Raw genomic sequence first — 24,263 nt, forward strand, 5'->3', positions numbered from 1 at the left:
GCAAACGGTGCGCCTTTTTCACGGCTCGTGCAGATCCGATTTTTTTTGGGGGGGGCGTTGGAGTGTCTGAATAATTTCATCAGAGTAAATTCTGTATTAAAATTACTACATAAGCAAATGCCGTTACAGTCCATGAAAAAGCCGTGAAAAAGTCGGCATCTGCGCCTTTAGTTTGTGTGGAGAGATATGATCTGCAATAACATGCATTGTTGGCTACAGACCGAAACATACTTTCAGAATGCACTGGCCAAGGCAGGACTAAACTCCATGTGCCTTCTAATAATAATTAAAAAAAAACAGAATAGTAATTTGTAAGCTAAAAAGCCTGTGTCTACACTTTCTTTCGCCGAGTGGCAGCGGGAGGGCGGGACATGACTGAATGGGTGTTTCTGATTTGTCAGTTGTCTTTAACTGGCCCAATCCCAATTCTAATTTCTACCCCTCCCCCTTCCCCTTCCCCTTGAAACTGAGCTACAAGGGATAGGGCTTGAAATTCAACCCCTACGTATTGGGATAGCCCTTCAACGATCGCATACGTCATCGCGTACCTCCGTCAGCGTTTACGTTAGCAAAACGCGACCAAATGCGTCATTGGCTGCGACCAGCCGCTACAGTCAGAGGCAGAACCAGAAATCTCTGCTGGCAGGGTGTGATTTGTTAGCTAACACCACTGAATGGGATATCTTTGGCGCTTCGTGCACCACATCCGACAGAATGAGGTGTCAGAACACTCATGTAAACAATAAAAGCGAGAATAACAGAACAAAACGTACGCAGTCAAGCAACCGAAAACAATACTCACTCCCAAAGCTTTTTAGCAGCAGCTTGGATTTCAGAAATCGCTGCTCATTCTCAGCTCGAAAGCGAATCAAGCGGCGTGTTTCCTCTGGATAACAACTTAAAACACGTAAATAATGGAGAAAATACATTTATGACAATCTTTCGCCGCGGGAACCGCCATCTTTCTGAAATCCGCATGAAATCTCGCTAAAATCCGCATGGCATTGTGGGAAATCACTCAAACCCCTTCGTTCGGAGTCAGCTCCAGGAAAATCTCCGTTTGGAGGGGTACAGAAGCCCTACCCCTTCCCCTACCCCTCCGCGTTAACTGGGATTGGGATACCCCTACCCCTTCACGTGAACGCGCAAAATGGAGGGGAAGGGCCAAGGGGTTGGTCCAAGGGGTGAAATGGGATTCGGCCACTGTGGCGGGAGGGCGGGACATGACTGAATGGGTGTTTCTGAAGTACAGGATGTTACGACATATCCGGTCGTGATGTCTGTAAATTGAGTAAATTACGGACTTTGCTTATCCCGTGCGAATGCAAGGGATTTAACACAGAGGTTGGGTGGGAATTTACAAATTACTATAGGTTCACAGGTAATACTAATCCCGTGCGAATAGTGCTAAAGTCGCTTGGACATTTAAAAACTCCTCACTGGAATTTTTTAAGACTTTATACTAATTCCGTACAGAATAACACTGTTTGCCGTAACATCGTATTTACATAACTTTTCCGTCCAAAATACGGCCAATCCGTACTAGTAGGCATCTCTGCTTACAGCACCAGACACGCGTCACGGCAGCCAATCCCAATCCAGGACCATCCGTATCAGGAAAAGTGGGAGGAGCTTCTCTGGAGGTTCAGGGTGAATAGTAATGAGGGTAAACCTTCTCAAAAATGAGGAGATTTTCTTTAATATGAGAAATACGGGGCGTGGCTGTGTCTCAAACAGAGTTCTACGAGGCGTTATTGTGCACTGCGTACGCTCGAAGAGCAGGACACCCCAATGTCGTGAGCGCGTTTAAGGAACAGGAAGACATCTGGGAATTGTTGCAACTTGAAGATGGATCTGTAGAAGATTTCTACAGATCGTTAAGAAGAAATGGAAAAGATCAACAAAACATTTGGTGTATTTTGGAAATTTTTAGCAGACTGAGGAAGAAAAGTCGTTTTAGTCATTCTGGAAATAATTATAGCTCCGCCCACACATCGCTACGCCGCTCTTTTAGTGCCTGGACAAGAAGGGGAACCAAAAATCAACACAGGTACTCGAGTTACAGCATCGAGTACGGCTCGCGTTATCTGAGGCACTGAGATAAGAGATTAACACACACACGCACACGTCTTGATTACCTGCTGTTTCCTCTGCTGACTCTCGAGCTGCTCTTGGTACCTCCTGAAACACAAACACAACTATCATTACACACACACACACACACCTGCTAGTACAACACAATCAGTATCAATGGTGCTGGAATGAGCACATGCACACACAGTGTGTTGTCCATACAGTGTGTCTCACCTCTGCTCGTCGATCTGCGAGGCCCTCTCTCTGGCCGCCTTCTCCCTCAGCGCAGCCTCCTTCACCTCCCGATCTTTCCTCTCCTTCTCCAGCTGCTGCCGCTCCTCCTCCACCTTCTTCTTCTCCTCCTGCCGGCGCTTCTCCTCATCTTTCTGAGAGAAGTACGAATGCAAAAAGTGTCAAGAAGGGATGCGTGTTAAAGCATCACTGAGTGCCGAGGAGCTCAAATCTTATTAAATAGAAATCAAATGGAAAGTTTACAGGAAATAAATCATAAACTTCAGGAAATAGTGGTGTCCTCTACACTACACTTTATTATTATTTTTTTTCCTACCTCCGCCTGTGCCCAGAAGTTATCCTTGTTGGTTCTCTTGATTTCGGACATTGCATTGGTCTTCTGATACACAGAACCCTGCAAGAACCAAACAATTTTAGCAGTAATTTAAATACGACTCATAAATCCAGTCTCACACGTATACACGGCTATACAAGGGAGCTAACTCCACAACATGGTTAATGTAGTTAACGAAACCTAAGACAAAACTAAAGTAAAAAGGACTGGTTTAAAAAAAAACAAAAAAACAAAACTAAATAATAATTGCAATGAACAATGCAAAACAAACTAAAATTAAATAGAATTGCAGGTAAAAATCAGCTCTCTTCATTTTCCTCCTCAAGACAGTAACAGACCAGTTCCTGAAGGTGGCAGTAATGTCACGCCAGCTGCCGTAAAATTCCAAAGAAGAAGAAAAAAATTAACCCTACGCAACACCTGAAAAAAATTAAAACCAAATAAAAACAAAACTAGTCAATTCCTCAAAATAAAAATAAACTACTTAGGCACACAGAAAACTAAACTTTGGAAAAAAAAAAAAATCCTGAAAAACTAATGAACATTCCAAAACTAAAAACTGATCCAGAAATTGCCAAGTTGCCCCTTGGGGACAATAAAGATAATCCAATCCAATAATATTGGTACCCTTTAAGAGAAAATGAATTATCCCTGAAAAGGTGTCCATTATACAGGGACGAGAATTTTCCGCCGATCGGCGGATTTCCGACTTTTTCAGACCAAAATGATCGTTTTTGAGATCGATGTAAATCCGTTGAGAAATTTTCGGGGGGGGGGGTATGATTAACGATCTGTGGTCACCTTATAACGCAGACATCCCAAGTCTCCCAGAACTTCCGGGAGTCTCCTGCATATTGATAGAAGCGAGCAAGAGCGTGCGCACGCAACATTAAGGTCTGCATCACGCATCTTAGAATGTGCGCGCGCGAGGGAGACTGTGTGCAGTGTTGCCAGATATTGCTGACGTTTTCCATCCCAAAATATGTTCAAAACCCGCCAAAATGCACTTAAAACCACCCAATGTGGCAACACTGCCTGTGTGCCTGTTCATGTAGCGCATACCAGACAAAGAGCATCCTGATTGGGTTACTCAGCAAAATAAGCCAATCAGCTTTCAGTGTGGGCGGGCTTTTATCCCTTTTCTCGAGGACCGACCGGCATCGCAGAGAGAGAGCGCGCGCCCCAAAAAACGAAAGTACAAAACCCACTTCAGCTCAGATTACACAAAAGAATCTCCCTGTCTAATAAGGGTAGAAAATAATGACAGTTTCGCGCGATGTACTGTTTGCAGCAGTGGTTTCAGCATTGCCCATGGTGGCTTAAATGATTGTAAAGGACATGTTGAGGTGAGGAGTGTCAGTTCATGTGTATTATAGGTCTACAACAGGCTGGCATGAAAAGACCAAACTTATTGAAGATTTCCGTAAAGTAACAATGTATGAATATTAGGGCTGTAACAATATGTGTATCGAAATCGCGATACGCAGAGCCACGATCCGTATCGCGATACAAGAAGGCAAGAAAGGTACACCCTTTCAAACTTCTCCTCAGCCCAAAAACAGAGGCGCTTCCAAACTTCAATTTATGAATACTTTACTTTTTATTTAAATTACATTTTAAACTTACTTAAATTACTTTTTTTTTAATATCTATTAGTAAGTCGTTTTTTTGCCGACCTGCGACAATCTTCTGCGAGTCACGCAACGTCCACACTCGCCACTGGCAGAGCATTCATTTCTTTTAAGCGGTCGCCATTCTGGTTGCGACGCGGGGAGCGAATCTGTAAACAAGCAGCTCATTGGCTGGCTAGGTGTGCCACAAGCCAATCACAATCACTTGACCGGAAAGGCATGCAGTGTTGCCAGATTGGGCGGGTTTAGGTGCTTTTTGGCTGGTTTTGAACATATTTTGGGGTGGAAAACGTTAGCAATATCTGGCAACACTGAAGGCATGTCTGCTTGGGCGGAAGCCTTCTGCGGCAGTTACATTTTGACACGCGAGCAATGTTTCACCATAAAAATTCCGTAATTTCCAGCTGTTTTCCGCGATCACAGAAAATCATTGGCCCTATGAGAGTGAGACAGTGAGAGAGCCACCCCCGCCAAAAAAAAAATCTTAACGGATTTACACGATTTGGAAAAATGACTTTTTCAGAACCGAAAAAAACAGCTTCCGGCTCAACAGTATTATTTTGAGAAATAAAACAATCTTTGGATATACATTTGTTCATTTTTGCATACATATTACTCATTCTCTGCAGTGGTCTGAATTATTTGTTATTAAATAGTTAATGTAAGTAAGTAAATGTTAATAAGTCAAGTTTACTACTTTAAAAAAACATTTTTAAAAAAATCGTGGGCGTATCGAATCGTGGGTCAAAAATCGCGATACGAATCGAATCGTGAGTTGGGTGTATCGTTACAGCCCTAATGAATATACATCATATATATCAAATACACGTCATATATACAGTAAGTGTGTATCTTTTTATAAATGAGGTTAGCTTGTCTAATGTAGCATGTTGGGGAGAATCATAGTATCATATCTATATTTCTGATAAAATTTTAGGTATGATACCGTGTATAACTCAACTACTTATTGCTCATTTCATGGGGGGGGAATTGCTGGGATGTGCCGCGCGGGAGCGTCTGCCCACATTTTTTTAGGCCGAGATGAACTTATAGTTTTTGATTTAAAAAAAATGTTTCCAATTTGTAATGCCCATTGTACACGCCTGTTCTTTAACTCAAAATCACCATCTCGATCTTCAAATTGACCGTATGGTATATGCATTACATTACACAACATCCTGTCCAGATAAAACCTAGTTCGTACACACAACAGTTGAAAGGGAAGTGATGAGTGATGTTGAATGTTGCCTGCTTAATATGCGAGACCTCCTGCTACCATGATAACATCAGAAGAAAGCTTCAGAGAATTATGAGAGAACTTTTTTCTGGTTTGCACTTCATTGTAAAGGATTAGAGTATTCAAAGATACGAATAGCAAAAATGCAGAAATGTAATACTGTAGAGCTCGTTTATATTAAAAAGTGCATTGATTTTTTGAAATCATCAAATGTGAATTGATTAAAAACAAGTCTCTTGTACCATATTAATCATTTTCACCTGGTAGTCCACCAAGAAGGGGAATTTATTTACAAATACATTGCAACTTTTTGCTGATAAAATTAATGGTTTTGGGGTAAAAAAAAAAAAATAAATAAAAAATAGCCAAAAATCATTAGCCCCTGGAACCCCTGGGCCCCGCCCCCCCAGGCCATGGGCCCCGCCCTGGTTTTTTCAGACTTTTTAAATATTTTTCATTCTCATCTCTGATTATAGGGGTGTTCACACGGCACATATTTGCATCGATGCTGCACCGATGTATTTTGTTGCGATATATCTTACACCGGTGTAAATTTTGTGGAGCGTTCACACGTCACAAACCTGCTTACTAGAGAGAAGCGTGTTAGCACCGGTGCAGCCCCACTTGCGTTCACACGGCAGTTTTTGCGACCGTGCTATACGATAGTAATAATGCGGAAATGAAATATGCGCATGCGTGAAAATGTACTTCCTTTTCCCCACCTTGTTTGTGATTGATATATCAAAAAACCATGGTTTATACTTCTCCAGACAAACTTTCTACATTGTGGTCTATCAGACATCGTAAAAAGGGTAAAAGAGAGAAAGGAAAGGTTGCGCAAGTACAAGAGAGCACGAAAACAATGCATTCTACAATTCATTCGGCAACAAATCATGGCCATGTGGACGGTTGTCATGGCATCACCAAGCGCCGGGAAAACAACGTGGATGAAGACACATATGCAATGCCCGTATGTAATCAACTCTCCTCACGCGTAGCAAGTCTACCCCTGTAGCGTTCAGACGTCCCATTTTATATCGGTGTTGCCCGCAAACTAGCATTTACTCCGGAGTAAATTTCTTAAACCACCTCCCGAGCAGGGTTAGATTTGCACCGGTTTAAGCAGCTTTCAGGGGCAACACCGGTATAACTTTGTACCGTGTGAACGCTCTACCGGGGCAGCCCCGGTGCAACACCGGAGTAAAAGTTGCCATGTGAACACCCCTATTGTTGTTTATTATTATTATTATTATTAAATCATCTAAAAAGTCATGTACTATGATTTAACCCAATATTTACATCTCATGCAATCCAAGATGAAAGTGTAAATGATTTCAGTGTGATAACCCCACCCCCTAAAAAAGTGGGTGGGGTATACAGCCAAAGGAGGTTGGTTGGGGCTTTTTTTTTTTGGGGGGGACCCACACCCCACAACACTTTTCCTATTGAAAAATAAATGATACATTGTTGGCAAAATTATTGGCACCCCTTTATTTAAAAAAAAAAAAAAAGCACGTGTAAACACACTGTCATCCTTTAATATGTTCTCGGTGTTATAGACCACTTTAGCACTTGTATTAACTGGATTTAGTTTCATATGAAAGATGCTTTAAAGCTGGACGGCCTTTTGATTTCATAAAATCAGTGAAATTTAGTTCTGTCTGAAATGTGGTGATTGTGATACATGTTCATTTCTGTAATATCTCACAAAATATCAGGCCGTTCTGTGTCTGGGAAGTTATTTAATTTGAGGGGATTAAAGCAAATGTGCATGAAATCGCTTGCTTGGCGCAGTCCTTTAATAGGAGCTCTGGATGACCTGCAGAACGACTAAAATGTATAAATTGTCAGGGGTGCCAATAATTCTGAACACAGTATTTTACATTATTTAGGAAAACCTACGCAGTACAGAATCTCAAATGAGTCGCCGCTCATTTTGTGTAGGGTGCCAATAATTCTGGATATGCTTTAACTTATCACAGAAACCTGCAGTAAGCTGATAAACGCTGAACTCGTTCTGCAGATCTGATCGTCTGTTGGGGTTCTGATTGGAAATGATCACGTTAACGTTCGTTTTTAACAATGAGAAAAAAAAAAGTTGAATCATTTTAATCCGGCGCTTGTCCATATTTAGCCACTCGACTTTATACAGGCATCCCCGTATCTCTCCATCATCTCCTCCTCCCCAGATTACTGTCTGTTCGTCAGGGCCAAGTCTCCCGAGGCAACTCGGTGGAATTCACTTCAGATGCCAAAATGCTTCTCCAGCACCGTTCAAAATGGTTTGAAGAAGGTGACAGAATGAGAGTTGAGGTGAAGGAGAAGCAGTGAGAGTCGTTTCTACAGTACACTCCGTATTCACTCTGGATCTCTCTCTAGACGCTGAGTTTCACGTAAACACGCTGCCACTGTGACCAGAGAAAACGTGAATTTTATTCTCAAAACATAAATATAAATTTTATTTTATACATTTCATTCCCTCCAGCTGTTTAACGCTGTCAGGGGATTTTTCATGGCGTTTACTGAAAGCTGGATGAACTGAAACCCAGTTGTGGTGAGGGAAAAGTCAACATCTGTACATATAATAACTACTAAAATATGTTGTGCCCCTGGAACATGTTCACGTTCGTTCAGGAGTCAGACGACTTTAATAATCAACAACGATCCTGAGCTTTTTTTTTTTTTAATTCACACAGGGATCAGCCGTGATCACTGGAGGCTGAGGGGTTACTAAAAGTCAAATACAGGATCTGACATGTAGCATAACTGCAGAGAGAGAGAAGGAAGAAGAGAGGAGAAAGAAAAAAAAAAAAGAGAGAGACTGAGACTCACCACAGGCCCCTGAGGTCCCATGTCTCTGAAGCGGTTGGACTCTTTGTGGAAACTGTAATTGGCTCCTGAAGCCTTGGCCACTTTCTGTATGATGGAGTCGGGTTCCACGTCCTCCTCTGCACGAGCGTTTATAGTCACGTGTGCTCCCTAAACAAACAAACAAAAACAAACAAACAAAACAGTTTACAGCTTTTAAAAACTAATTCTATACATGCATCTAAACGCAAAAGTTCGTATACACATTAAAATACTAAGATATTTAACGCGAGTTTGGTTTCACACAACAGGTCAAAATAACTAAAGCCCTTGGAGTGCCCATTTTGAGGCACAGCGCCCATTTTGTGCCCATTTTGAGGCAAGTCACCCATTTTCTGGCCATTTTGAAGCACGTCGCCCATATTGAGGCACGTCGCCCATTTTGTGCCACGTCGCCCATTTTGTGCCACGTCGCCCATTTTGTGGCCATTTTGAAGCACGTCACCCATATTGAAGCACGTCGCCCATATTGTGCCCATATTGAAGCACGTCGCCCATATTGTGCCCATTTTGAGGCACGTTGCCCATATTGTGCCACGTCGCCCATTTTCTGGCGAGTTGCCCATTTTCTGTCCATTTTGAAGCACGTTGCCCATATTGAGGCACATCGCCCATATTGTGCTCATTTTGAGGCACGTCGCCCATTTTCTGCCTATTTTGAGGCACGTCGCCCATTTTGTGCCACGTCGCCCATTTTCTGGCCATTTTGAAGCACGTTGCCCATATTGAGGCACGTCGCCCATATTGTGCCCATTTTGAGGCATGTCGCCCATTTTGTGCCACGTCGCCCATTTTCTGCCCATTTTCTGGCAAGTTGCCCATTTTCTGGCCATTTTGAAGCACGTCACCCATATTGAGGCACGTCGCCCATATTGTGCTCATTTTGAGGCATGTCGCCCATTTTCTGCCCATTTTGAGGCAAGTCGCCCATTTTCTGGCCATTTTGAAGCATGTCGCCCATATTTTGGCACGTCGCCTGTTTTGTGCCCATTTTGAGGCATGTCGCCCATATTGTGCCATGTCGCCCATTTTGTGGCGAGTTGCCCATTCTAACTCATTTATCAAGTTGATCGGTCAGTAAACACTTAGATTTTTCGGTTTGGCTACACGCTTAGGAGATACTGTTCCTTGTGCATTCTTTGGATAGTTAAGTGTCTGAAGATTCCTAAAGATCCCCCTTTTAGAGAGACTTTAGAACGGAAACAGGGGATCCTACAGCACATGCGCTCACATTTATAAAGTATTCAAACATCTCACCGGAAACATTCCAGTTCTGCATTATGTTTTTGTGCTGCATTCATCAAGAAAAGCGTTAAGTGTGTGTGTGTGTGGGGGTGGGGGGGTGGGGGGGGGGGGTGTTGTTTCCATGTAGTTATTGTGATTGTGGTCAGAGAGGAGCAGATATATTTCCTGTAAACTCAGGATGAGAACTAAAAACAGGAACATGCTATTCAACATCTACAGAAATGGCCACAAAATACTGGTTTAGCCTTTAACAGTGGTGCAGGAGATAAAATTTTACAAAAAAAAAAAAAAGCACAATGACTAAGACGAAGCTCGAGTTCAAAAATAAATGCAGCTGTGAAACAGTGACATTTAAAACCATTGCACCGGCAAGTGGTGCATTTTTGATGGACACTGAAATGTTCTCGTGGAATCCGGTTAAAGGGGACTCGCACAAGAAAAAGGTCACGTTACAAAAACCAAAAAAAGACTAGAAATAAAAAGCGGGAAAGAAATAAAACGACAGCGTTCTACAACATCGAGTCGCTATTTCCATTCTTACCGAGGAGTAAAATCACTGAAAACTGATAAGAGGGCTGTTAATGAGATTAGACCCAAATCAGACGACTATGTATTAGCACATGGCTCCACCCACAGCTGGCTCCACCCACACCCCCATCTGTGTAGAAGCCGAGTGAGGAGTCACCTTCAGAAAATTAGCCATGGAGCTAACATGGTTGGCACACAGTCCTTTCCTGGCGTCTTTCACACCCTCGCCAGTCTGAAACACAAACAAACTAACAGTTATAGACAGGAAGTAGACGTGAACTGCACTTCTATAACTGCGGTATGAAAAATGAAAAACACTCACCCAGTTGATCAGGACGTATTTAGGGAGGCCGGAGTTGGGGTCTTCGACCCGGCAGAATGCGTACATCACCTTCCCACTGTTCAACTCCTCCACCAGCTCCTCCAGGCCTCCCTCTAAACAAACAAACACACAAGAAAATTTAAAAATCCAAACCCAGATGTTTCTCGACAGTGTCCATCTCAAATTTCTCCCAAAAGTTAAGATGAGATTCGTTAACATGGCTTCAGAAATCACAAGTGACCAAAATCACCACGCTACGTACTCCGGGTCGAGTTTTTAAATTTTGACTTTAATCGCTGATTTTCAGTCAAATCGGCAATTGAAAGTTGAATCACTGATTTTAAGTCAAACCTCCAAGTCGAATCGGTGATTTTGAGTTGCCTATCCGAGTCGGATCACTGATTTACAACTGCTGACTGAGTCAAATCTGAGTCAAGTCACTGATTTTCAGTTGTTGATTCTGAGCTGAATTTCTGGTTCAGTTGATTTTGTCAAATCCTAGTTGACTCACTGATTTTCAGTTGCCTATTTGGGTTGAATCACTGATTTACAGTCAAATTTGAATCGAGTCACTGATTTTCAGTTGCTGATTGAGTCGAATCACTGATTCAGTTGTTGACAGAGTCAAATCTCTGAGTTGAGTCACTGATTCAGTCGAGTCGCTGATTTACAGCTGCTGATTGAGTCAAATGCGAGTCGAATCACTGATTCAGTTGCTGAGTTTGAATCGCTGCTTGAGTCAAATCTCTGAATCGAGTCACTGATTTACAGCCGCTGATTGAGTTAAATCACTGATTCAGTTACTGATGAACACACAATAGAGCTTTTTAAAAGCAGGACTGGCTCTTGTAAAGAACAATGAGCCAAACAGCTCATTAGTTCCCAATCCGAAGACTAAATCTCATTATCCTTACGACTGCTATACAATTTAACTCTTTAACTTCTGGTTCTATGCAAACACTATCCAAATAACAGTGTCTCAACAAACATCCCTCAGACAGGACGTAGATGTTATTCTGAGGTATTTCTAATGGTGCTTGTGTAGAACGTTGTGGTACAGAGTGTATATCATCATCATCATCATCATCATCACATGCCTAGATCAGAAACACTCACCCCCTTTATCAGCCAGCCGGATATCATTGGTGTTTCCCTCGTAGGTGAACAAGGCCCTAGAAGAAAACCAGAATGTAGTTAAAAGCTCTGCATAATGCTCATCTGATCCAACACAAACACTCCTGGTAAAGAGAACCACAATACGGTCCTTTGGAACAGAACAGACACCATTCTCTCATAATGAAAGTGCACAGCTGGCGGTTTTAGAAACAGGGGAAGCACAGGTGTCTGATATAGAAGCGCATATCTACAGATCCGTGTTCTGGTTTTATCAGTTTCCTCAGCTAGACTGGCCTGCTGTTTCATTCTCCGTCTCTCTTCAGAAGAAAAAAAAAAAAAAAAAAAGCAGCCAAGGTGCGAAAGAAACGTTAATTGTTTTTCCATTTCAGTGACTGGAAGGTGGTTAAGAAGCTCCGCTCCTTTCAGAGCTCTCCAAAACAATCTTACGGAGTGCGTGCGCGTCCAGGTGGAACAGGCAAAGCGCACACTGTCCGAGAGAGATATCCTACGTAAACCACACCCACCCACAAGGACATTAAAAACCCGTTGTCCAATAAGAGTTCGTCTTTTCTTCCGATTAAAACGCTCCACTTAAATCCGTCACGAGGCGCAAATATATTTTCACTACGTACAGTACGTATGCCCCACACAAGCCGCATTGTTCACAAACTCGTTTGCGTCAGGGGCGCAGATACGTTTTTTGAACTGGGGGGGGGGGACAAAGCTGCCAGCAAACCAACCCCACCCCCAACATGTGTTGAAATTATGGCAGGGAACGCCAGATTAAACATTAAAACTGCCTTCTGAGCACTGTATCTACAGGCTACCACCGAAAGAAGGAGGCTACCAGAAAGGCATCTCTACTCCGTACGATTTTACTTTCACTACGACATTACTTTGAACAGACTACCAAAAAATTGCAAGGTGATATTTGAAATTTGATGTTTTTTGAAAAACGATGCAATCGTTTTCTGCCTTTTCGGTTTGGCACCCTTCATCATGCCGTGTTGGGGTCCTGAACTAGGAGGAGCTGTCCCCGATATGCCTGTCAAACTTGTTGTGGGTAACCATAGCAACCAAGCTCGAGCTCGCAACCTGTGCAGTCTGCGCAGCTCAACCAACCGAATATCAGTCTTTGTTTTGTTTTATGTGAGTTGTTGCAACTATGCATGTGCTGCTGTGCACCTCAATAAACCGAATGGTAATTAGTCTTTTGATTTTTCCGTGAGGTTTGCCTTATGCAAAGAAAGACAGCATAGACGCTTTTTCCTCCCTATAAGTGGGGGGGACCGAACGAGGTGAATTTAAATCTGGGTGGGATGAATCCCACCCTCTATCTGCACCCGTGGTTTGCGTATCTTACGTACTTATGGAGGATTAAAAGCGGCGCCCACTAGAGGGCACATCAGAGCTAAACATCCATGTCCATCTGGTTTCTGAGTCAAATCATATGTTTAAAAACGCACTAACGTTAACATTAACCCCTTGGCTGCCACACATAATTAATTGTAATGTGCCGGGTATATAGGATAAAAATAGGTCATTTTGATAATCTTTCTCTAACTTGTTCAGAACTTTATATATTTTTAATATTTGTATAGAAAAATCACAAAAAGACACTGTTGTTGAGTAAAAATAACTTTAGTAATCAAAAACAACTTCAAAAACATCCAAAAAAAAACAAAAAACAAGACAGCGGGTCTCGTTAATGAGAACCTGTCCATAAACATGAATTACTAGTACTTGAAAACACAATGTACACCAAGGGTCCATGCATTCCAAGTAACTGGGTACTATTTTTATGATGGTCTTTGGAATGACCCGACCACGAATAGAACTCTTGATGTCCCGATCGAGATGCGGAGACGCTAACCGCTAGGCCAACTTACAGTAATGTGCCATGTAAGGCCATCCTTAAAAAAAAAAAATCCGTTTCCTGTCCACCAGGTGAGCAAAAAAAAAAAATTTTTATTCAGTCGGGAGGGATTTTTTTTTAATATGGATGGATGGATGGATAAGAAATCGCAATGCTGTGTTTGCTTTTTCTTTCAGTACTTTATTACAAAAGCAGACACATTTAATAAAATATGACGGTTTAATCAACTGAAACTTGTACAAAAACTTTAAGTTAGCATTTTAAATGCTGACTGCAACATTTGCAAAACTTTTACAAAGGTACTTAAAATGTCCGACACACGGACTTTTTGTAGTTCTAAATCGAGCGTTAGGCCGAGTTCGGATGAAATTACACTATTAAAATGATCACTGAATGATTTGTTTTTCTGAATCTTTACTATTTTGTTGTTCGCTAGAATACCATTTTGCGATTTCACACTTAAGCAAATGTTTGAAAATTCAGGATCTCCTTCCTTCATGGTGGCTGCCGGTTTTTTGTGCCGCACGACGCATGCGCAGAGCTGATTCGACAGGGCTTTCTACAAGCGCCGGCTGCCGGCCATACAGCCGACTACACAATCAAGTCCAGCCGGCTACTTTAATGACTATTATTTTTGTAGCCCACAGGCTCGAAGTATTAATTTTCTATTTTAATAAAATTAAATGTTTATCTAACGGACTGACAATAATGTCAAACTGAACCGCACTCATTTAAGTTGTGATTCGCGCTGTTTGTACCGATAATAACCACAAATTCCCGCCGACTTCGTTGATCAAGGGAGAGTAACTCATCCGCGGCCCCAACATACAGTGTGTGTGTGCGCACTCGGCGGAGGCAGTAGTGTGTCGGAGGGAACAGAAGCAGAGATGACGCTTATTTTGTCTCCGGTAAACCAGTCTTCTCTCGTTCAATTACGTGCTGGCATCAAAAGACACCGTTGGTTGTAAATGAACCCAAACTGAGTGGTTGGAGTGCATTTTCATACACAAATGGAGAAATGTTCGCCGAGTGTGTAATTGTGTAGCCACCACTGCAGACCGTTGTCATTGTTAATTCATAGCATGCTCAGCTGCGTGAATGTGTCATGCACCGAAAATAAGAGATTTACAAGCCAGGAACGCCTCATGATGCAATACGCAAGAAAAGAAAGAAGATTTACTGCCATTTTACTTTGTATTCGAGTAAAGTGAATAAATAAATGGTCTGTGGAAAATGCATTTAATCCTGGGAACTGCATGCACAGGAGTTTTTGTGTTTACTCCCCCCCCCCCCGGCTGGCTACTTATTTGTCATGGCTGGCTAGTATGAGCCTTAGTGGAAAGCCCTGGGAATGCGGAAATGTCAAGTTCAATTTTAGATTTACGAACCCGAAAAAAATGTCGAAAAACCAGCGTTAAAAAAAAAAAATTTCAACCGCACAAACGGCACTCACCCGGCCGGTGGACCGGAAACAGAACATTTTTTAATAATGGCCTAAGGTACATAAAAGGAGGTGTTTATGACGAGTAGCGTCCGTCATAAGGCACAGCGGTAAAAGATTTCATGACGTACGTGACTCGTCCAAGGGCACTGCAGGGGTTAACGTTCCTCTTTAAAACTTTCGATGTGATGTTCATGATCTGCGTCTCAAATTGAAAAAAAATCCTCATTGTACATTTTTGTAGGTTTAAGAAATCCTTAAAACTCAAACTACCTGTACTCGGGGGAGGGGGGACGACGACGACGACGACACACACTTGGACTTAATACCTAAAAGGTCTAGATTAGGACACAATTATGCGATTTAAGACAAAAAGACACTACGCTAGCTTGTTTACTCAGTCGTGGACGCTCTCACATGACACGATACCACCGTTAACGTTTACAGTGGACATGTGTTTATTTCTGAGAAAGTCGCGCACCAAAGAACCACAGGCAGCCATCTTGAATACACATCGTCAACTCTAATGCCGCTTTTCCACTACAAACGCGTCTGAGCCGTGCCGTGCTGAGTCGAGCTGAGCAGGGCTGTTGGAGTTGCATTTCGACTACAACCGCACTGAACCGTGCTGGCTGGAAGTGGGTGGACACATTGGGTGGAGTTAGCGAAAGTGGGTGGACGTCACGTGATGTCGTTAAGCAGCGCAAACAGTGACATCAGTGAGCTTTTAAGCGGTAGTCTCACGACCCGGAGAGTAAACAATAAACATGGAGGACATGGAGTCGTTAGTGTTGCTGGTCTTGGTTCTGTGGCTTGTTGTCACCGACAACGCCAACAGATACTGGCAAGAGCGTATAGATGAGGCGAGGCGCATAAGGCTTCAGAAATTCTCGTAATTCGTAATTATTCTTCTTCCGGGTTTGCGATGTTTACAGATCCCAGCGTGCTCGCGGGGCGTGTGGGCATGTGAGGACACTCCTCCTCACCAATCAGTGCACAGGGGAGTGTCTGCTCATGCCCCCAGCCTCACTCGGCTCGCTTTGGCTCGCTTCAGCCCCACTCCAAAACAGTTTTAGGGGCTAAGCAGGGCTGAAGCGAGCTGAGTCGTGCTGTTCTTTGGTAGTCGAAACGCGAGCCGTGTCGGGCTGAAGTGAGCTGAAGCGAGCTGAAAAAGGGTAGTGGAAAAGGGCCATAAGTACGAGTACAGCGTCCCAGTTCCATCAGCGGGGCGTGTACGGGCTTCACACAGGCTGGGCTGTCCACCGAAAACGGTTTACATTAAACGAACAAATAGTGAGATATTACATAGACACGAGTGTTTTACTGGGAAATATACCACTTGTATTTTTCATCCGAGCTCCAGCCGGGACACGGAGAACCAAAACCATGACCTCGATCTCCATCTGTCACTCGTGAGGACAGCGATGATGAATTTGTATGTGTGAATAATAAATTCACACGTTGGCTTGAAGATATGAAGTTTATCTTCTTGTGTTGAAATACATCACGATACATGATACCGTCTGGCTTTTTTTCATGGTCTATCAGATATATTCCATTCAGCTAGCATGATATTGAACGAGCTGAAGATGAGTAGCTGAAGGGAATATATTTGACAGACCATGTAAAAAAAAAAGCCATTATTATTATTATTATTAGTAGTAGTAGTAGAAGACATTCCTTTCGGGTATTCGACGCGTCTTTCTCTTTGAAAATTCTCTCAAAATCTTCTGTATTTTGTAACGAAGTAAACCCGGCGGCCATGTTTGCTTAACCCAGTATCTCACTGGGCTGCGACAGCCTGTGACTAGTTGGAGACGCAACAATTGCAATAAAATATGTGAATTAGCGACAATTTTCACTTGGAATCACACTGAATTGATATTCGCATATTTTACCGCAATTGTCGTGTCTCCAACTAGTCGCAGGCTGTCGCAGCCCGGCTTTCCCTTGGCAGGCAGGGAAGTACAGGAAGCTTCACGGAAACTGACTTGACGTCACATCCGTAACGGAATTTCGTCACATCCATAACGCTGACTTTTCCTTCTGAAACTCTGCATGAAATACAAAATATTTTAAACAAAGATTTTTTTTAAATATTCACCTTGGACCCCTCTGTCAAACTGATATCTCCATTTCGACATTAGGTTTACAATTTCAGAGTTTGATAAAAATGTACAGTCACCCAAGAAAAGTGATACTTTTTCTGTCACATCCATAACGCATCTTTTATTGGCGTTTTCTGGCATGCCCTAGATGTACTATGGGAATTGTTCTTGTTCTATCACTTCTCCAGTATGGTACAGCCTTAAAATATGCAACACCTGTTTAAATACTGGGAGACAATAAAACATGCACTGGGTCATTTGTTGCCATTTTGAGTTCAAGTGTCACGTCCATAACGCTGGAATTGCTCTTGAGAAGGGTTCGCGAGGGCTTTGCGACAGCGGCGACGCATTTGCGGCTATTTTGAGAGAAATTTTGTTTCTCAAAACATGTTCAAAATTTCAGCGACAAAGGAGCGACGCTTTGCGACTCATGCGAGGACATTGAGAAGCCCCGCGAATGTTTCAAGACACTTTTGAAACACTCTCATGATTGATGTTCGCAATTTGTTGCAAGCTGTCGCAGCCCAGTGAGATACTACCCTTACAAATCATCACAGTCGCTAGCGTGGAAGTTTTACGTCTCCGAAGTGCGACGTCATGTCGTCTTAACAACCGTGCAATATCGCAAACCATATTCAACGCTCATTCTCCATTGGGTAGAGTGATGTAATACACATAGGATAAGCGATATGCTAACATTATTGCATGCTAGCGAGCCAAATGAAAGAAACCTGCTAGAAGGGAATAGGACATGTTTTTATTCCGTTGAAAAAGTGTCCTGTATGGATGATAATTCCTGATATTTTGCTCCGACGATGTCACTCCTAGTGTTTTCCTGCTGACTAGATGGGTGTTATCAAAATGGTGAACCAGTTTTTTTGGGGATGTGTCCATATAATATAAAGAATATTACACGGTGGTGTGAAGATATGAAGTTTGGTATACATTGGTATCTGGGTCTGTCTCAGAAACTGGGTCCTGTGGGGGAACGCCACTAAATATACTCGGTTAATAAACTATACGGTTTTGAATGGTGATGGTTTTAATTTGAAATAAAATGATGAAAGAAATAATACAAATAAAACTAAATCTTTGATGTGAACACTCTATATTCAGAATTTGGCAAAAATTCTGCAAATTTGTGGAAAAATGGCGGCTTGATCTGGGACATGATAAATGGTTGACTACATCACATTCCCTTAAAAAGGTTGTAGTCCACTGAAAAGTCTACAGTTATCACTAATCGTATTTTAAGTTGTAACTTTATACACCTAAGGATTGGTGCGCTTACAGAATAATCATAACCGTAATAAAACATCATGCAAAATATTTGATCACTGTCGTAACTCCGTTTTCCACAGACCCAAAACCAATACGATCGCGTGTTTTGATCTAAACGGAAAGCCTCAGGGTCAAGGTCAAGACCTCACCAAAAGTAGGAACTTAAAATCACTACACCATATAAAAATTTAGTTATAAATCTGCGATTTTGTTTTTTAAAACGAAAGCTGAAAAGTTAGGTATAGAATATGTTTCTTACAGAATATGTTACGATGGTAGCTGGTCTTGTTTGAATTTCTGAGCTATAAAATGAGTTGTGGTCTATTTTTTACCGTAGCGTGTAATTTGTGTGCGGGGAAGGACACGCATTAACAATTTGCATGTGTAGAATGGAATTTTCCACTCCAACAGTTAGAAGTTGATCGTGCTTCCATTTGCGGTCTCTCTGTTACGCGGGTGATCTGTTCGGACGTTATCACTGAAAAGGTGAGTTTTGACAGTTTTATTTTGTTTTAGTCTTGCAGTATAATGCTAGCCGCACACTACGGTGATTTTCAGCGTACCGAGCCAACTGAAGTCGCGAGTCAGGCGTAAAGACTAGTTTTCGATGGTACCGACTCATCTCACAGCCGATTCGAAAAACTAATCGGGAGCCAGACTGATCGGCGAGAGTCGCTAGCAATAGCCAATCATATCTTTTGCATATAACACGTGACATCAAACACAATTTATAGCGCGAGAAATACATGTTGGTAGCACCTAATGCAGGTATATACTGTAATTCCATAGACTGAAGCTTTATCCATAGACACAGTGGGCTGGAAAGCCACTCTGCTCAAGTTGTGTGGCTGAATTCCAAATCGCTTTAACTCCCCTATATAAGTGCACTATTTAAGGTTGGGAATAATAGCTCATGCAGCCTAGATAGTGCGCTACATATTCCACGTTGTGTCATTTGTAATTCAGCCTGTAGCATCTTCAAGTGTTGGATTTAACAGTAACTATATCCAATAGCCAATCACAAAGCTATTAAGTTGTCACGTGATATTTAGCGGAATGTTTATGATGCTTAGTTCGCATAATCTTGTTTGGTGTCACTTCAATCGCGACTGCACTCGTCAACAGTCGTGAGTTAGTCGGGGATATGTGCGCGCCCTGTCGGGAGTCGGCTCTGAAATGGGTCGGTTCGGTACCGCGTGGATCGGCGTAGTGTGCGGCTAGCTTAAGGCGATAGAATGGGTTTTTTTCATCTTACTTTCATATTTCGTAGTGCTTGCGTATTTTTGCCCAATATTTTGCAACCATGGTCAATTTAGATCGAACTTTTGATAGAATCTACGGCCGGTCATTTTGCCCCGCCCCTGCCTTGCGCTCCGTCCGGTGTGGTAGTGATGTCCCGTTGCTCACGCGCCGCAGCAGAGACCCGCGCGACCTTCAGCCGGTACAGTCGCTGTTCTTTTACCACCGCCGTTATTCTCATCTTTCCGGTGTGTTCTTGATTTTTCCATTGTGCCCTATTTCGCCATATCAAATACCCAAAATGTATCATATTATTCATATTTAAGTGAATAATCAATTCAGTCATCATAACTTGGCATTTTTAACCCAAGCATTTAAAAAATGGAAATTTATTCAATATTTTCACTCATCTGTGAAGGAGGGGCTTTAATTCTTCATGATGGAGTTATTTTATATGGAAATCAATTTTGCAAAAGTATTTGAATTGGAATTAAAAACATTTTCCACAGTGGAGGCCAGATAAAGCAGGATGCTATCTTTATTCTTATTAAACATGACAAAAGAAACATCGAGTGTTAGGTAAAAAAAATAAAAATAAAAAGTAAAATTAGAAAATTTAGTTTTTGACCATAATGTCCCAAATGAGAGAGCAGTTTCTGAGACAGACCTGTATACATTCAGCACTCGGAGCTAAACATCATATCTTTGCGCGACGGTGTAACATCCTCCATTTATTTCATGAAGACTGAGTCTCCTTTCACATATTAAAAGAACTCCATGAGTGCACGGTTCCTCCAGGCAGCTCCTGTAGTCGTGTACACAGGAAGTTGTGTCAACTTCCTCTCTGGAGGAAGCCCACGCTGACTAAGAGTGCGAGCGTTTGTTTCGAGTGACCTAAATAAATAAAAAGCGAGATGCTGCGCAGCCTGCGTTAAAGATAAAGCCCTCGGAGGAGCTGCCTCTGTGGTCGTAAAGTCAGACTCGACTCGTTTTGCTGACTCTGCACAGTCCGAAACGTCCCAGCATGCACCGTGTGGTGTAGAAACGCTGGGGTTTCTTACACTAGAGGCCAGCTGGTTGGAGAGTGAGCAGATTAATGAGAACACCCAGCGCCTGAGGCAACATTTTCACATCATGGTGTCACTGTGTGAAAAAAAACAAAACCCAACAAAAAAAAAAAAAAAAAACTTGCACTGCTGCAAAATCCTGACTGGGCTGTTTGACAGAACAATGAAGACACCGACACATGAAACTGGTTCAGCCGAGGGAGGACAAGACGGCGGCGTAAAGCTGTGGAGAAATCCTCCAAACACTCGTATAAGGTTTCACACTGTACAGGACGGACTTGCTTTCTCTTCTTCCTGGCAACGTGAATGTCTACAAAAATAAATACATCTCTCCAACCACAGAGACAGAGAGGTTTCTTTTCTTGCTGAAGCGATGAAGTTGGCGTTTTCGGCCCTTAATCAGCACCAGGGACGGAAAAAATACAGGCATGGCGAGACTAAATATGTGGTGTAACAAAAATAATACTCTCGTACGGTCGTAAAAGGTGCTCGCGACAGCCTCTGGATGTACAGTATTTACAGAGGATGACGGCGCACCACTGAACCGACAAATCTGATTGGTCAAAATGATCAGTTCTCTGAAGGGGTGTTCACACGGCAACTTTTACTCCGGTGTAGCGCCAGGGCTACCCCGGTAGAGCGTTCACACGGTACAAAGTTATACCGGTGTAGCCCCTGAAAGCTGCTTTGCAAATCTAACCCTGCTCGGGAGGTGGTTTAAGAAATTTACTCCGGAGTAAATGCTAGTTTGCGGGGCAGCACCGATATAAAATGGGACGTCTGAACGCTACAGGGGTAGACTCGCTACGCGTGAGCAGAGTCGATTACATACGGGCATTGCATAACTTGCATCCTGGTATTTTGCGCTTCCAAAATGGCGAATATCAACAACAACAGAACTGCATGTCTTCCAGTGTTGCCAGATTGGGCAGTTTTAAGTGCATTTTGGCGGATTTGAACATATTTTGGGCTGGAAAACGTCAGCAGTATCTGGCAACACTGGTGTCTTCATCCACGTTGTTTTCCCGGCGCTTGGTGATGCCATGACAACCGGGAAAAGGAAGTACATTTTCACGCATGCGCATATTTCATTTCCGCATTAACTGCCGTATGAACGCAAGTGGGGCTGCACCGGTGCTAACACGCTTCTCTCTAGTAAGCAGGTTTGCGACGTGTGAACGCGCCACAAAATTTACACCGGTGTAAGATATATCGCAACAAAATGCATCGGTGCAGCATCGATGCAAATATGTGCCGTGTGAACACCCCTTGAGAGAAGTCGTTTACATTAACGCGCTCGTTCTGATCGGTTGTTTCTATAGCAACCAGGCTTGTAGTACTCGAGTCCAGGACTCGTGCCCTAATTTTAAGGACTCGTATTTTTCTCTTTATTATTTTTTATAACAACATGCCATAATAATTTGGTACAAGATATAAATATCTACATTAATGTTTAGTAATTCTGTGCAAGAGAATGCATATTCATATATACCTGTTCAGGAACAAGCTAATGTTAACGGCGCTAAAATGCCTGGAGAGACGCACCTAGGATCGTCCGCTTTGCTTATGCCTCGGTAACAACCGGGCGTACGTGCTCCTACGGCCGGTCTATGTGCAAAAAACGCAAGAAACGCACGGAGGGCGCGCGTGTGACGTGCTGATTTTCGAGCCGCAGACCGGCCGCAGAGGTTCTTTGTCATGTCAAACAAACTCTACGGGCGCTTACGTTTTTTTCAGGTTGCAAGACAAACTTACGGCCAACGTGCGTCTTTCTCCACGAACAAAACAAAACAAAAAAAACCGCAGCGATTTGGGAAATGCCGAAAATCGCACGGCCAAAAAAATCGTACGTCCGGTTGTGACCTAGGCTTTATACAGACTTCTCGTGCAGTGGGGGAAAAAAAAAAAAAACGCACTGCTATGTGTTCCATATGTAGAAGAACTATCGAGGAGACGACGGGGACAACCTCGAACTTCAATCGTCATTTGGTAAGACTCCACCCAGAGAAGGAAGTGACACGCTATGTTCATTGCTCTGTTCTTGCTTGCTGTGCGATGAACTAGCTAGTGTTAACCGTCTCTCATGTTATTTGCCCTGTTGATAGTGGGCGGGGCTTGCTGAGCAATGAACAAGCTTTTTATCTGTAGCCTGTTAACTAAAACGGTGCAGTCGAGCAGGAACGTTAGTCCGATACAGTAGCAGAGACGCTGTCAAATGGTACGGATGGAGTCTTGTTCTCGGACTCGACTACAACGCTGGCAGCAACAGCTCATTCGTAGAGACTTGTACCGTACATCAGACGAGCGACATCATAAACCTTTTTTTATTTTTGTCTTCTTAAATTCAAAGAGAACCCTTGAGGCTGGTGATGAAAAACGCTTATAGCTGCGATAACGTAAGCGAGAACAGGAACTGAAATTGTTTAACAGACGTTCACCGACATTAAACGTAAGTATTAGGGCTAACATGGTAACATGATTGATAATAACGTGTTACAAATTCCTTTTAACGCCACTAATGTTTTTGACGCACGATCAACTTGCGCACATTCTGTACCCCTCCCCCGTAGTTTGGGAAATCAGGAAGTGCCATCACACAAGCAAGCGATGTAGCGAGTAGCTAGTCATCGTAAGTCGTGATAAAGTGCACTTATGTACAGAATCAACTTACATTATTGTGTTCTGACCGTTTACAACCCCGATTCCAAAAAAGTTGGGACAAAGTACAAATTGTAAATAAAAACGGAACGCAATTATTCAGAATAGAACATAGATGACATATCAAATGTTTAAACTGAGAAAATTTATCATTTAAAGAGAAAAATTAGGTGATTTTAAATTTCATGACAACAACACATCTCAAAAAAGTTGGGACAAGGCCATGTTTCCCACTGTGAGACATCCCCTTTTCTCTTTACAACAGTCTGTAAACGTCTGGGGACTGAGGAGACAAGTTGCTCAAGTTTAGGGATAGGAATGTTAACCCATTCTTGTCTAATGTAGGATTCTAGTTGCTCAACTGTCTTGGGTCTTTTTTTGTTCTGTCTTCCGTTTTATGATGCGCCAAATGTTTTCTATGGGTGAAAGATCTGGACTGCAGGCTGGCCAGTTCAGTACCCGGACCCTTCTTCTACGCAGCCATGATGCTGTAATTGATGCAGTATGTGGTTTGACATTGTCATGTTGGAAAATGCAAGGTCTTCCCTGAAAGAGACGTCGTCTGGATGGGAGCATATGTTGCTCTAGAACCTGGATATACCTTTCAGCATTGATGGTGTCTTTCCAGATGTGTAAGCTGCCCATGCCACACGCACTAATGCAACCCCATACCATCAGAGATGCAGGCTTCTGAACTGAGCGCTGATAACAACTCGGGTCGTCCTTCTCCTCTTTAGTCCGAATGACACGGTGTTCCTGATTTCCATAAAGAACTTCAAATTTTGATTCGTCTGACCACAGAACAGTTTTCCACTTTGCCACAGTCCATTTTAAATGAGCCTTGGCCCAGAGAAGACGTCTGCGCTTCTGGATCGTGTTTAGATACGGCTTCTTCTTTGAACTATAGAGTTTTAGCTGGCAACGGCGGATGGCACGGTGAATTGTGTTCACAGATAATGTTCTCTGGAAATATTCCTGAGCCCATTT

General features: G+C 42.7%; 1 protein-coding gene across 2 annotated transcripts in view; it reads right to left on the reverse strand.

The window, feature by feature from the left end:
- The window catches only part of dbnlb (drebrin-like b), a 48,725-nt gene that overhangs the window by 18,602 nt on the left and 5,860 nt on the right, over nt 1–24,263 (reverse strand). For both annotated transcript variants that reach the window (XM_060931190.1, XM_060931189.1), the window contains exons 2-8: nt 11,607–11,662; nt 10,491–10,603; nt 10,326–10,400; nt 8,360–8,506; nt 2,642–2,719; nt 2,308–2,459; nt 2,139–2,181 (exon numbers count right to left, since the gene is read on the reverse strand). In XM_060931190.1, the coding sequence (XP_060787173.1) occupies nt 2,139–2,181; nt 2,308–2,459; nt 2,642–2,719; nt 8,360–8,506; nt 10,326–10,400; nt 10,491–10,603; nt 11,607–11,662 (664 nt within the window). The remainder of the gene's footprint in view (nt 1–2,138; nt 2,182–2,307; nt 2,460–2,641; nt 2,720–8,359; nt 8,507–10,325; nt 10,401–10,490; nt 10,604–11,606; nt 11,663–24,263) is intronic.

Source organism: Neoarius graeffei, chromosome 10, assembly GCF_027579695.1.
Source record: "Neoarius graeffei isolate fNeoGra1 chromosome 10, fNeoGra1.pri, whole genome shotgun sequence".
Taxonomy (NCBI): domain Eukaryota; kingdom Metazoa; phylum Chordata; class Actinopteri; order Siluriformes; family Ariidae; genus Neoarius; species Neoarius graeffei.